Consider the following 16,058-nt stretch of genomic DNA (forward strand, 5'->3'; position numbering starts at 1 on the left):
GGTCAATACTCATTTTTAAAAGTTAAAAAATGTAAATAAACTAATAAATATACATATATTTTAACACTGCTTTTCACAAAAACAGAAGATCACTTTTATTTCACAGACATGCATGTTCATTTTAAAGGTTGTTGCTATTATTTTTTATGGAAAGTACTATAAGTCAGCATAAATAGTTGAGCTAGAGAAACTGCTGAATTACAGTAAAAGGCAAAAGAAATTCTAAGAAACTAAATGACTGTTTTTAAATGTGAACGGATTTTTACTGTCATTGAGAAAACATACTTTTACCGTTAATTAATGAGTTTTGTATGGCACCCCTTTTTATCATTTTTTCATTTTTTTTTTGTTACTTATGAGAAGCTTTTCTACTTATTGGCCACAATTCCATCTACTAAACAACAACAAACAAACTCCCTGCAAAATCTCTGCAAATTATTGCTTTATCTTTCTCTTTGTAAAACAACTGATTAGTAAGTGTAAAGAAGCAGTTCTTAGATATCATTTATTAAAGTCTAATAGTGTTGAGCCCTCCCTGCTCATAGTGTTTGTGATTACTGTGGGCTATACTAGTCAGAGAGTTCACTGTAATGTTATTGCATTATTGGGCAGAGTGCTGATACTGCATGTACAATAATAGTAATGATAATATCTAATAGTAGGTAGACAATAATCTACTTGCACAAGGGAAGTGGAAATTGCAAGGAAAATAAGAGAAAAAACAGGAATTTCCAAAACTGGTGTTCAAAAAATTATTAAAAGACTTAGTGGGACTCTTAACGACTGTGCAAGACCTGGTAGACCACCAAAACCATCCCCATTAGATAAACAACACTGAAAGCTTTCATCTTTGAGAGAGCGAGGAGAAAATCAAACTCCACTCTTGCTTCAGATCTGAAAACATCCACAGGTGTTTCTGTCCATCCTTCCACTGTGAGACGATAACTGAACACTATGAGTCTGAAAGAATGTGCAGCTGTCAAAAAGCTGTTACTGAGAAAAGGAATATTTGCAAATCAAACAAAGAAGCTGCTGGTGTTTAGAACAATGAACTGTTCACCCCAAAGTCCAGACCTTGACATCATTGAATGTGTGTTTTTTATTACTTGGATTGTGAGAGAAGAAAAATGCAACCAACTTCTAAGACTGAACTTTGGAGGTATGGAAAAATATCCCTGCAGATTTCTTCTAAAAAAGAATGAAGTCTTCTAAAAAGAATGGAAGATGTAATAAAGGCAAACTATGTACATATTGAATAATAAATAAAGAAATGAATGATATTATACTTTCGTTGTTGAAGCTCCTGTGCAATTTTCTGTTAAATTAAAAGTTTTCTGCTTCATTTCCTGATGCTGAAAAATGAATAACTTTAATAATTAATGACTGTTTTGACTGAAAATGAAATAAATGAAGGGTCATCTCTGATTTTTGCTCAGTACTGTAAGCAAGCATGATAGTCCAGAAATAAACGCCCAACCTTTTTCGTTTGTCCACACTATCATTCTTTCCTCTGAACTACACCTGGCCATTTTACACTGGCGTCCTGCATCTCTGAGCCATCCATCCCACCTGCGGTTGATATTGAATGCATGTTCCTCTGTGTGGTGAGGTGTCGGGGCACTGGAAGGGCCTTGGGAGGGCACGGGGGGATATCAGCAGGCCAGATGGAGCACACACTCTCTCCAGCGCCCGTCGAAAGGCCAACACATGCAAAGCCATTAACACGGAGAACAGCCTGGGGCTCAGGCAAGGACACCAAGGAGAAGTTAGCGGGGAAATTTTCTTACCAGCGGAGAGAGAAAAAAAGCCAGCCAGCATGGGAGTGGGCATGGGCAAGCATAGAAAAATAGTCAGATCCCAGTCACACACGTGTACACACACCCACACTCTCAAACAGTATTGTCACACTGCAGGAAGTCCGCAAACCAGGCTGAGATTCAGGACAACGTGCATACGTTGAGATTTTTTTTTTTTTAAGTAGAAAGATTGCAAGTCCAATTAGATGAGTAATTGTGCTAAGGATGAAGAGCAATTTCTGGATGACTCATTTGGTGTCTTGGTAAACACTGCATATGTCAGAAAAGAGGCTAATTACAGAGAAATATACAAGAATCATCGCAAGCTTCTATAACGAGCAAATACAAAATGCACTGGTTGCTCTCAAATGAGCTTCCACCATTAACTAAATTGCCAGAAGACATTGTAATCTCAGTAGTTCTGTGGCTTTCTGTAAAAAGAAAGGCGCTTTTATTTTTAGTTTTATTTGCCCATGTCTCACAGGTTTACCCAGTGGGGCCTGCATTTTCAAAGCTTGCATGACAAATGTGGTCAATCGAATATGGACCTCCATGACCTGAAGACTGGGATGAAATGCTAGGAACGGTCAACAATTGACAGGAACACACTAGGTCTTCCGCACAGGAAGCGTGTAATCATTGGCCATAGAATGCATCTGAAAAGTTAGGACAGCCTATTGGCTTTTTCACTTTTTCTTCCTTTCAGTTCTTTGTTGTTTACAATGAGAACTTGAGGCAGGAAAGAGGTGTCTGTCTTCTGATACAGCAGATACTGGCAGCCTTTTTTCTACAGACACAAGAAACTTCTCAGGAACAGAGAGAAGAAGGTGGAGATACCTAAATGCATACTATTGTTACTTCAGTCTTAATGAAGGTTCCTAAACAGTTATTGGATGTATGGTGCTAGGAAAAACTTGAATTGGTATAAAACCCTTACATTATGCAGAGGTTCTTTAAAAGGTTCTTTACATTCTTTATTTAATGTCTTATTTAAAAAATGGTTCATTAAAGGAACATCCACCGAAAAGTTCTTTCGGGAACCAAAAGTAGTTCCTCTACACACTTACAAAATGGTTCTTCAAGGGTTTTTCATTAAAGAAAATGTTTCTATATAGAACCATGAGCACTCAAAGAATGCTTTAATCATGCAAAGGGTTCTTCGAGTACGCATGGTTCTATATAGAATCATGAAAGGGTTTTTCAGATTGATGGAGAATGCACTGTATATGGTTCTATATAGAACCTTTTTTAAAAAGGGTTCTGCTATTGTTACAATGTGAAGCTTGTCACAGTAGAAGAACCCTATCTATCAGCACAGGAGCTGAAGTTTGTTACACATCTCTTTTTGTAATATATTTGGTGTAAAATAAAATGTTGCGATGCTCCAGAGTAAGAGGTATGAGAAAGAGCCACGCACCCCAGGTGCCGAACCTACAGAATGAAATAAAGCATAAAAAAGGAATTAGAACTTAATGTGAATGGCTGAAGTGGAGCTGAGTACAAATCCGAGACCACTTTCCTCACAAATATACTAGAATAAAAGTACATCATTTATAAATCACTCGAAAATTCTCTTTTGTTTTAAAAAAAAGCCTCCGACATGTTTCAAAATGTATCATTCACTCAAACTCAACCTCTTAAATAGCCAGCGCCCACAAGCGGGCCCAAGGTTTTAATTTACAGTTTTGTAAGCTAAAATAGCCCAGCCAGTATGCACTGAAGTCCCTGTAGTTACTGAATAATAAGCTTTAGTATGTAATAAGTCTGAGATTTTAAAGGGTTAAACATGGTATTCTACTTATTTATTAATTAATTTATTTATTTACTTACTTACTTAATTATTACTTATCTTACTTTTTAAACATGTATTTATTGTACAACCACATTTTAGTTATGTTTACCTGTTTACAATTTGTTTTTTATTTACATTTCACATATTATATTTTATCATTTTTCCATTATGTTAAATTCAGCAAATAAACAGTAAATGTGCATTAAAACATGCAGAAGTGTGTTCTCTGTAGAGAACGTACCTAATTTAGAAAATCATTAATATGTGTAATTTGACTTGGGTCACCCAAACTTTTGCACACAACTGTATTATTCATAAAGACACAGTAACATGAACTTAATATAATTCTGAAGGATGAGAAGAGGTTGGAAAATGGCCATGTCAAAAATTTATTATGGCTGTTTTTGGTACATAAATTGAGATAAACGTTGTAAGTGGACGTTGTTGCATGTTGGGGGGTGGGGGGTTAAATAAAAAAAATTATATATATGGGCCATTTAAGTGAATGTAACTGTACATATCAGTAGTTGCCACCCACAGCCAGGGTTAGTACGAGAACACTGATGTCATTAAATGACTCCTGTGACTAGCTGTGCCGAGATAACAAATCATCACTGATGCCAGAGGTAACTAAAGAATATGGCATAGATGGGCAATTTCGAGCTTCTCCTCAGGGGAAGATTTGCTGTGATTTCAAACAACCTGCGGATCTAAAAAGAAAAAAAAAAAGAAATGCTCCTGTGCTGTCGGCTCCTTAACAGAACGCTTTATGTAGATGTCACATATGACATTTGGCTGAGACATCCTGCGTTGAATGATGAGAAATTGCATTTCTTTTGTCACCCCTGCTTCCCCCCGCTGCATTTGGTAGATGTTATCTCACTCAGCGTCTCCCAAGCATTTTGAATTTCGATTTATTTAAAAGAGGAAACAGGGGGAACTGCAACGGGTCACTAATTTCATTTCGCTGCGTTCCGGCGGCATTAGCCCTGAGCAGATTTTTCAGAGGAGCACAAAATCAATGTGCACATTCTATAGGGAATAGCCCCCCGAATCCATTAGTAATTTTGACCAGCGGGTCAGGTAAAGTAATAGCCAGATAAATGTTTTATTACAGATTCTCATACTGACTAAACGACTGAGCCAAACATATATTGCACATCCATGCATGTCAAATATATACTGTGTGAATAAAGGCAGATGACGTAATGTGTGCAGTTTTTCCTTTTCCCCCTGCAGGACAGCTATCCAAACAAAGAAAGATTCTCTTTCGCTCTCGTGGAACTCACACATAGACTGCTAATCTTAACCATCTGACTTTTCTACACTACTGAGAAGCAGAACATTGTTATCAACTTTGTCATGGCGTTGAATTTCTTTTTACTTGGATTAATGTGACAATGACAAACTTAATGCTTCAGCAGATACATGCACACTTTAGCACCCTTGGCAACAGTCACGTTGTTATAGTTCAATACCTGTGCAGTAGAATTCTCTGGCAAGCTGATAAACTGATAATAAGTAGACTAATGGTGCCAAAACAAAAGGTATTTGAATCCACCAATACTGAATCATTAAAACAGTAATGTATTAAGTTTACTGGATTAGAAAGTGCCGCCCAGATTGTGCAGTTAATTAAGGTTGTTATGTACTTGCATTCTCATAGCAACATCATCTGCTAATTTTGACAGCATATTTCTTGAGATTCACCCTGAGGAATGTTTTTATACCACAAAGGTGACATTTTTTAAATGATTTTTGAGTTGAGTCCACACTTACATCATTTTTTTAATCACATTTAATACATTTTTATTTTTAATCACCCACTTGCTGGCTGTACTATAGCACTGTTTTGACGCATGTAAATAACTCATAATGAAAAAAAGGATGGTGGCCACCCTATGGCAGGGTTAGTTTCAGCCTCCTAAAGTAAACAAGGAGTCCATTCCCTCTCATATCAATTCAAAACAGTTCATTTTTTTGAATGTTTTCATGTACAGATTCTTCAAAAATACTCTATATATGTTATGTAAATAAAATAAATCAGTGTTATTGTGCTGATATTTTGCTCTTCTACTTTGTGGTCAAAATATGCCAAATTCGGCCCAACCTCTTTTCACTCATCAGATTCATTCTGATTTGTGTATTTATATGCGTTTAGGTTGGAAAGCTAGTGTGAAGCAACATAGAAATGTATTGAATTAATTGTGTTGTGCATGAATTTACCAGACCTTTTAGCAACTGTTACAACTAACCTTGCCTGTGGGGTAAGCTATAACGTTTGCACTCACTCCAGTTTTATCATTATTTAACAAAAAACATTGTGTTATATCCACACAATTCTTATACAATCTTCATGCAATCAATGTGTTAATGTATTGTGTTTGTGAGGAAATGATGTACACATTTAAATCAATTAAATGCTTTGTATCACCCATGTATCAGTAGTCCTATCAGTATGTTAAAGGATTACGGCGTTTAAGCGTTGTAAATAGTCAAAGCGGTGTGTGTTCATGGTTAGTGGAAGCCGAGTGGGTGTGTTATGTGCGTGTGCTGGGGGGAGCGGGCTTTTTGGGCCACTCCTGCTGAGCCTCCACTCTCCACTCTAACAGACCACATGAGCCCACCAATCAGAGCTCGCTGCTCCCACACCGCGCTAAATTTGATTTCTTAAAGGAGCTGCAGCCGTGCCTAAGTGTAAGTGCATGCGGTTTGAACCACAAGGCAAAATAAACAGATGTTTATCAATGTATGAACATAAAAATGTGGAAAAAAAGGACAAGAAAGTTTCCACATGGACACCATGCTAAAATAATTAGCCACATCAGTGGGCAATCAGCAGATCAAGTAATTTAGACTTTGTTTTTTGAAAACAGTTTATTTTATGTGTCAATATTGTGTTTTTTTTCTTACTGTCTCAGAGGGACCCCCTATTCAAAAGTATTCAAGCAGTAAGATTTAATAGGTCACCCAGATATTCATACTTAAACTAGCACTGTACAAAGACCTTTTCTCCCCCGTCTGCTCATTGCACAGACCCCCTTGTAGATGCATTAAGAGACTAGGAGGACGTCGTGGTGTAGATATTTGTTTATTAAAAGATGAGTCAAAGAGATTCACACTTGGAATGTGAGGCAACTGCTGCTCAATACTTCACCTCCTGTCTCGTCTGCCACATTCCCATCCATGTATTCAAAACAGACTTCATGTAAGACCCACATCGAATAAACAAAATCTGCTTAAGTGCAAGAAACAAAAAAATACAGGTTTTATGGTTGCATTTAGAAAAGAAGGCAGTCTTTGAAAATAAAACGTTCCATCATATGAAACAAGGATATGGAATGTACTTTTTTGCTTGCTTGACTCTCAGCCGGACCACCTAGGACCAACACTAGCCCATCCTGACACATATGTTGCCAACAAACTGGGTCAAACTTTACAGATTTGTTTAGGGATGTCAACTGTCCAGTTTAATGGGTCGTTTATTCTAAGGATTATCATAAGCGATGCAAGTTTTCTTTCCACAGAAATGCATCACTGCCTTGTGGTCATTTTCATGTTTCCTATCAGTTCCAGCTGATGCCTTTCTTTCCTCATAGCTGCAAAGCCAGACTTCAGCAACATGACAGATAGTGTGGTTGACAGCACTTGCGTCTGCCTGTCCATCATTTGCTACAACAAAAATGTAGATGGTCTGCATTTACAAGTAAATATATTGCACAAACAAAATGAAGGGGAAACAGTATGTGCCATTAAAAAGAAAAAAAAATCCAGTTTCACACCTGCGATTTGGGACCCATCCACATATCACGAGTATGATATACATAAACTCCTAACTTTTACTATTTTACAGTACATATACAATCTTCAAACTAGTACCAGCATGGAGGTACGTCTCTCCCCACAAATGCCATATGTTCTACAAATACTCAACAAATCTGATCTACAACTGTACAAAAAAGAAAAAAAAAACCTAGCTTAAAATCACAAGGCATTTAATTTTTTTTTGTTTGTTTTGATGCAAGTCTTAACTTAATCCTTAAAATCAGAACTCCCTTGCATGCTAAAACCAAACGAGAAGGGAAAGAAGTGCCTGAAACTCACTGAGCGCACAGTAAGAACATTCCCTTTGACCTGTACAAAAATATGCCTGAAAATAGTTTGCTTTCTTTTAAAAAGATGAGGTCTGTTCATGTATCAAAATGTGTCCTCCCAAAACACCTGCGACAGCTGGAGAGGAGTTTAGGCTGCTAAAGTTTCAAACCGGTACAGAAAACGGCGTCGGTTACAAAAACAATAAACTTTTTTTGTTTTTTTTTCGCAGCGTTTAAGAAACGTCACAAACGACCGTTGGAAAGTAAACGTCACAAACGACCGTTAGAAAGTAAACGTTCTGGAAAAAAAACGAAAAAAAAACCAAAAACAAAACAGGAACTAACAGTTCACAGATTTTGCTTCGACTCAGTCCACAGTCTCAACGAGTTCAGCTCCCTGCAGTTAGAAAGAAAGAGGGTACGATGCATAGAAGTTCTTAGATTTTTTCCCCTTCGTGGTCCGTTTTTGAATCGATCAGTAAATGTAGACCTACGACAAAAAAATCCATAAAACCCTGTCATGCTGCTAGATAAAAAAAAGGTTTGCAGACTTTTTTGTTTCGCTTTTTTCTTTCTCTTTTATTTTATTTTATCTTTTGCTACAGTACCAGCTTCGTACGCATCTGCTTCCTCAAACCTCCCCTCTCTCTATCTCTCTCTCCCCGCCTCCTCCTCCTGCTTCTCCTCCTGCTTCTCCTCCTCAGCCAGGCTAACGGCACAGCGAGGAGGGCGGCCAAACCAAACTTTGTAGCTACACGTCTTTGTGTGTTTTCTTCTCCTCAGACGTGTTGAGCGGTCATTGTTATTGAGTTTTACTCTGGTTTAATGTTCAGTACTCAGTACGTGAAGACCAGGTCTGAAAAGTTCTTCTCGAGCCAGTCCCCGGCTATCATCTCGCTCAGCTCGGGCGTGCAGTAGTCGGGGAATTCGAAGTGAGAGCCCAGGCTGCCCTCGCTGAACGAGTCCAAGTCTTTATCCACGAGCGACAGCGCGAGGCCGCCCGCGTTCTGGCCGCCGCTCTCGGCGCCGTGCGCCGCCGCCGCCGCCGCCGCGAAGTTCAGGCTAAAGTCGAACAGCAGGTCGTCGGTGTCCGACGAGCCTGAAGATGACGTGGAGGCTGAGCGGGACGAGGCTGAAGCCGGCGACGCTGACGCCGAGTGCGCGAGCGAGTAGGCGTGCACGCCGCTCTGCTGCTTGGTGATGTTCTTGAAACTGTAGTAGAGCCGCGAGCTGCGCACGTCCTCGTACATGCTCGCGCCCTCGCACTCGCCCGGCGAGCTGAGCGTGGGGCTGGCGGGCACCCGCGCGCGCTCCTCGCACTCGTCCTCGAGGCTGTGCTCGTCGTGCTCGTCCTCGTCGTCGTCCGAGAAGTCCATGCTGCTCCTCGCGCTCTTGCCCGCCGCCCCTCTCGTGCTCTTTAGCGCGTACTCGTCGCCGTGATGGTGCTGGAACTGCTGCTGGTGGAGGTGATGGTGCGCCGCCGCTTTGGCTCCGGACTTGCTGCTCGCCTTGGCTTTGGGGCAGCGCTTGCTCGCGGCGCTCTTGGACGCCTTGGCGCACGCCTTCTCCGGCGACGACGCCGCCTTCTCCGGCTTGGAGGCACCGGCGTTGGCGCCGTCCAGCTTGGGCTTCTTCTTCGGCCTGTACTTGTAGTCAGGGTAATCGGCCATGTGCTTGAGGCGCAGGCGCTCGGCCTCGCGGATGAACGGGATCTTCTCGCTGTCCTTGAGCATCTTCCAGCGCTTGCCCAGGCGCTTGGAGATCTCGGCGTTGTGCATGTCCGGCGACTGCTCCATGATCTTGCGCCTCTCGATCTTGGACCAAACCATGAAGGCGTTCATGGGTCGCTTGATGTGGCCCGTGGCCGTCTTGCACCAGTCTGGGTTGGCCTCGGCGCCGGGCGCGGGGCTGCGCGCGGCGAACTCGCTCTCATCCGAGTCGGCGCCGGCGTCCCCCCTGCCCGCGCCCTCGCACTCCTCGCGCTGCGCCTGCTGCACCATGCCGCTCCCGCCTCCTCGCACAGCTCCGTCGCAGCGCTTTTTTTCCCCTCGTTTCTCACACCGGTGCCAGATTTCTCTCTGTTTCTTTTTCCTCTCTCTTTTTTTCTCTGTGTTTTTATCCCGTCTTGCTTCTTTTCTTCTCCTTGCTCTTCTTTTCCCTTCCAGCGTCCTGCCTCAACTCTCACAACACTCTCGCTCCGGCCAGACTTTTACAAACCGCCTTCTTAACCATCTCTTTGCTTTTTCATGTCCGTTACGTCACGGGCGGCGCGCCAATCACAGGCTTCGCGGCTCCGCCCAGCACACTGGCGTGCAGTTCTTTAACCCTTAACGCCGATGTGTATGTGTGCGCGTGCGTGCGTGCGTGCGTTTGTGTGGAGAGAGCGAGAGAGAGAGTGTCTGGTGCCACGCTCAGCCAGACACACATCTGTACACACACACACAACAGTGAATATGAACGTCAACAAATATAGAAACGAAAACAAGTAAACGAATTAATGCATTAGGATACGTAACTTTACCATTCAGACTCGTGGGCTTAATGCTGTTTTATATATGAATGTCAAATGCGCCCTCCCCCCATTCTCTTCATGCTTTTACCCCCCACCACCACTCACTCTACCAGAATACTGAAGGTGGCGCTTGGACACTGTTCCTGTGTGCACACGCACCCATGCTGCTTTAGCTCTACTGACTGGATATTAGCGAATCTAATTCTGTAAAGAATGTCTGACTCCCACTTTTGAAGTGGTTTTCCCCTTTTTTACCACGTGATCTTTCTTCGGCCCTTGTCTTACAAACTTGGCCCGCTGTTTATTTAACCACTTTGATTGCATTTTGCATTTGCCTAATTTTAGCTTCGTTTTAGATGCTTTATAAACCAGTTCATCTTTGGTGACACTGATATTTAGCGCTGCGTGTAGATTATAAGCATTGGGTCACTGTACTGAAAACAACAAACCAAAGAATAAAGGTTCTCTGTCCGCATAGCCGGTTTGTCTGCAGGAACAGGTATAATCAATGTCAAACATGACTCATTGCTCAATTGTCTTGTCTCCAGGACTGTTTATTCTGCGGGCATGAATAAACATGAGATTTTTTCAGCTCTCTAAAAATGAAAAGGGAGAAAACAACAACAAAGTGCATGTGTACGTGTTTAGTTTGCTGTGTGTAGAGGCGGCTCTGTAATAGGCTACTGTATGTCTGTTCCCACAGTTAGGGATGCTGCTGTAGACTATGCATTTGATGAGGTGAGGGTTTTTTTTGTATATGTGTCCCCTAGAGGGCAATCACTAGCCCCTTTGAGGCCCACCCCCACCCTCCTTCCTGCTGCTAGACGTCGCTCCTATTTACTGATTTGATATCAATGTATTTTTTATTATTATTTTTTTCTCAATAGCTTGAGGTAGGCTTGATTCTCCACAGCTTTAAAAAAGCTAGTTTATACACTGTGACAAACTGGGCCTGGACACTGTAACAAGCAAAATCAAACAAACAAACAAACAAACAAATAAATAGTAAGAATATAAATAATAATATTTTTGTCATTTATTTTGTTTGTGACTGTCTTGTAATATGTAATAAAATAATGAAAAAAACAAATATTTATAGAAATAAATACCTAAAACAAAAAGTAAAGGCATACACACAAAAATCAATAAATAACATTTAATGAATAAATATACAAATATAAAAACAGGCAATAAAAATAAAAAATGAATGAATGAATAAATAATATATTAAATAATGAATAAACATTGTGAATAATAAGCATTTACCCATGGCCCATTGTTGTCCAATGCACTTTATTTTGCAATAAACACTCTCTATGATTTTTATTTTTAAATTTTTTTCAGCATCATCCTCGACTGTCCAGGCCTTTTACAATCACCGAAGCCATTTCTTTAGAGCAATACAAATGACAGCCTTCTGTCCAGGATCTTCCTATAATGGTGGGGGACAGTGCACTCTGACAAGCAAAAGACAGTCAGTTTGCTCCTTGGGGGAAGCAAGATAGGACAAAATGAATATGTGTGTGTGTGTTGGTGTGTTGGGGGTCTGTGGACTGTGTGTGCTCTAGTGAGTTGCTGTAGTGTAGTCTAGGTTGCATCATCATCATCATGCATGCACACACACACACACACAGACGAGCACACGCTCAGGGTTGAATGAGAGCGGCTTAATGATGTGCTGCTCATTAGCATGGCTCGTTAAGGGCTGTGAATGAGGTGTGAGTGTCAGCTGCAGAGGTGTGAGTCATACAGAAAAGGGAGGGGCCCTGTGTGTGTGTGCACAGAAATCTGAGACGCCCTCGCCCCGCTGCCCGCCGCACACAGAGCACACACACAAACTCATGCAAGGAATGTGCGAGTCAATAGAAAGATAAGCCACTAGAGCTGGTGGTCTTGTCATTTGCCTTTGCATCTTATTATGTTGTGTGATATTTTCTTCCCCTCTTTCTGCCTCAGGAGTGTCCACAAACCAGGAACAGGTTTGATCTAACAGGATGACAACCTGCTCTAAAACACTGTTCACTCATTCAGACCAGTTTATTATCATAATAAATATGGCTATGAGTTAAATATCATCACTCTACAAAGAAATCTCCAAAACAGTAACTTTACAGAAGGAAGCAAAGATGTTCTTCTCTTTTAATGGAAGTTAATGTTATTGTTACTGCGTTAGTCCAAGTGATTTTGGAGAATTTGTATTGGTCCATTCTTCCTGACATTTTCACACAATGTACAGCTGCAACATTCAAATATTGTAATAATAAAAAATAAAAAATGGAGATACATTTTTTTTTGGACAGTGATGATATGTAATTATTATCTTCAACACGTTGCACATTTTCAAAGAGACGGGCCAAAAATCAGAGAATGCTTGTTTTATCTTTCAGAATATTAACATATGGCATTGGGTTTGTATAATATTTTGTTCCTTTTTTGCTACATACCAAGAATAGATCTGATGTAATAAGATGATAACTGCTCTAAAAGTCATTCAGCCAAGGACTTTTTCAGGCCAGTTAAAAATAGAGCTGTGGTTCCACCTTTGTCGAGTCCAAGACAAGTCCAAAACTGAGTCAAGACCAAATCTAAAGGAGGCTGAGATGAAGTCAAGAGTCCAACTGAGAGCAAGTCAAGACCTAGACCCAAAACAATTGAGTCTTCTTCAAAACCAAGTCTTTACTAATCTTTAACTGCTTCAGTCCAAATTACCTAGTCTTTTCACATTGATTGGTAGAGTCATTTGAAAATGAGCTACACATCTACAGAGTCAGTTGGGACAACAAAATTAATGCTTAGAATTCTAGAGTTACTACTTTCACTTTACTGTTTAAATGAAATTATATAATTGTGGATATAAAATGTTAATAGAATCTAATTACATTGCATAAATGTGGATATGAGTTAAATATGTAATTATTAGATATGATGTAAATGCATGGCACAAATTCAAAAGACTGTGTTTTCCAATTCATAACATTGAAATGTCTTTTGTGATATTCCTTCCTACTCAGAGACCAGCTACAGGTTTGATGTAATGGAAAAAGAACCTGTTCTCAAGGCTCTGTGGAAAGGCTTCTTTCAGACCAGCATATAGTAATAATGATACATGTGGATATGAGTTAAATATATTATTATTATATTTACATCATTGCATAATAAATACTCAGAGAATGTCATATATCACACACCAGGAATAGGTTTGATGTACCTGTTCTAAAATTACGGAAAGTTCCGTTTCAAGCCAGTTTAATAAATGTGGGTAAAATATGTAATTATTGCTTTCAATCCCACATCAAAAACACTTAAAACAGTTTTCCCATTCATAGCATTAGTATGTATTTCACATGTTTAAAAAAAAATCTTTGTTTGCTTATCTAAACCTCCCTGAAGCAACTGCTGTTCCTACACAGAAGCAGTGAAGCATTGGATCAATACAAAGCTGAATTGAGGGCTATCTGATGCTGCGAACGTGATTTGTCTCCTCTGCATAGCTTCTAGGCAGGTGGGTCTGCTCTGCATGCTATCTGATGGGTCAACAATGGCAGGGAAAGGGGAGTTGTTGTGGGGGTGCATACAGACGCAAATGAAGTTCTCACTTACCTGCCACAATCCTGAACGTTGCATCCTCATGGGACAATGCCTGTTGCACTGGAAGGATGTTTTTTTTGTTTTTAAACCTCAAAGTTGCAAATCACCTGTCTGTATTCAAATGCATCCATGGCATTGGTAAGGCCCTTATCCCTGGGGCTATTATGATGTATGCTGTATATCTGAGCTAAGTGGTTAATATTCTCTGGGTATGTATGTAGATATGGTGCTATCTGTGTAGGACGAATAATCTTAGCTTTTAATATGAGCAAATTTCATACTGAACCTGTAATCTCTCTCCCAAACGCCATCTGTCACACCAAAAATAAAGCCCTCGGCGAAACAAAGAATTCTTACAAGATACGACACTGTATGATAGTAATGGGTCCTACAAGGGATGGTATTTCATTCTGTCATGCAATTAAAGCAGGAAATATCTCACTTCAGTGAATGTAGAAGAAACAGTAAGAGCACTGTACTAAGAGTAAGGTAATTTTTTACTTGTTCATTCATTCATTCATTCATTCATCTATTCATTCATTCATTCAATGAAGATTTGAGACATGCACATACAATAAAAAGCAATATGTATAACGCACTATACCTTTAACCACTGGAAATCTGAACTTAGTTATTTTGATGTATTACTATAGTGTAATTACACAATTACATAATGAATTACATAGTATAGACATAATTATTACATGCTTTTAATTTACATTCCAGGTTTGAATTTACACCTTCAGATGGGGGGGGGGTTCAGTCAGTGGGGTCAACAAATGACAAAAACATGGAAAAAAACATACATTTTTCTTTTTATTTTTTCTTTTATTTTACAATTTACTTTTATCCCTTGAGTCCCACATATAACATTTATATGGCTTTATTTACAAAAAAATCGTCAAAATTATTTTTTACATGACCGTTTTACCACCTCTTTTTATCCCTTAGAATTAAAAAGGCTCTTTCTGTTGCTGTGCCCTTAAAACTGAAATATCGCTGCTGTCGGAAGAAAATCTCGTATGTCCATTTTTTTCAGTTTTTGACATAATTTGAAAATACCTGTTGCTCTTTACATTCTATGTAAATTTCATGTTGAATGGACCAAAAGAAATGGCCAAAAACGACTTGGAAAAAAGTCTGGTTCCATAGACTTACATTAAAAGTAAAGTATGTTTTTTCCTTTTCTTGTAAAGTTACCATTTTGGAGATACAAAGTTTTCTTCTGACAACAGCAATATGTAAATGTAAAGCAGCTCTGTTCTGATTGGGTGCCCTGTATTGTGCCTCATTCAAAAAGCACGTTGCTAAACCTTGCTTAGAATTTGGTTTAGAATAATGTAAATGAGGGTGCTAAACTATTGTAGGCTGAATAGGTAGATATATATGTACATGAATTGTTCTTATGACATCACAAAAACAATGAATACAAAACAGGTTATTTTTGCAGCATAGTTTCCATATATGGATCGGGCAGTGAATAGTAAGATTTGAAATTTTAACACTGTTTACATACTACTTCAGTTGATTTCTTCAGTTCAATTCTTACTTCAAAGCAAGGAAAGTTTTCCATGACATGGGCCTTTAATGTCAACTTACACCATGCCTTTATCATCAGTCGCAATAACTGCTAAGGGTTTAAAAACAGAAAGATAAAAGCAATAAGTTATAACAACTCAGACAGCATAAATGCACACTAGAAGCTTTTCAGTTTCTCCTTATTATTATTCAACAAGACTGCACTAAGAGTAAAGGAATTTTTTAATTTGAGTGCATCTGGAAAAGTCTAAGTTTCTGTCTTTGATACTTTGGTTGTAATACGTATGATACGTTTTGCTCAGCTGACAGCTGTTTTCTTTCAGATCAGCGTTGCCCTCAAACTCATTGCATTAGTCCAGGGCTGAGAGTGAGAGAGCAGGAGAGACAGAGAGTGAGTGATAGTGAGAGAGACAGGAGAGTGTTTTTGCTTCACATTCTCAAGCCAATATAAATGTAGCTCTGGGGTGTCGAATTCTTTGTTGACCTGTGTGATGTATCTACTCCTGCAAGGTCCAGTGCTTAGCGGATACTTGACACTCGAGCATCTTGTCACGAATGTAAACAGCTGACGGTTGACACTTGCGCAGAGCATCTTTCATGTGGCCCTCAAACTGGACCGGGCAGAAAGTGCTCTCTTGAATATAAAGGTGGTGAGGTGCCACAGAAGAACCACTTTTTGTTCCCTAAATAAGTTGTCAATGGATGGTTTTTCAGTGAAGCGTGTGATTATTTTTAGT

General features: G+C 39.8%; 1 protein-coding gene across 1 annotated transcript; it reads right to left on the reverse strand.

Moving 5' to 3' along the window:
* Positions 1-6,952: 6,952 nt before the first annotated feature.
* On the reverse strand, positions 6,953-9,887 carry sox11a (SRY-box transcription factor 11a). The gene has a single exon (XM_036593922.1). It carries the CDS (start codon positions 9,680-9,682, stop codon positions 8,519-8,521), a length of 1,164 nt encoding a protein of 387 aa, XP_036449815.1. The 5' UTR covers positions 9,683-9,887; the 3' UTR covers positions 6,953-8,518.
* Between the last annotated feature and the right edge of the window lie 6,171 nt (positions 9,888-16,058).

The sequence above is a fragment of the Colossoma macropomum genome, unplaced genomic scaffold, assembly GCF_904425465.1.
Source record: "Colossoma macropomum unplaced genomic scaffold, Colossoma_macropomum, whole genome shotgun sequence".
Lineage (NCBI taxonomy): Eukaryota > Metazoa > Chordata > Actinopteri > Characiformes > Serrasalmidae > Colossoma > Colossoma macropomum.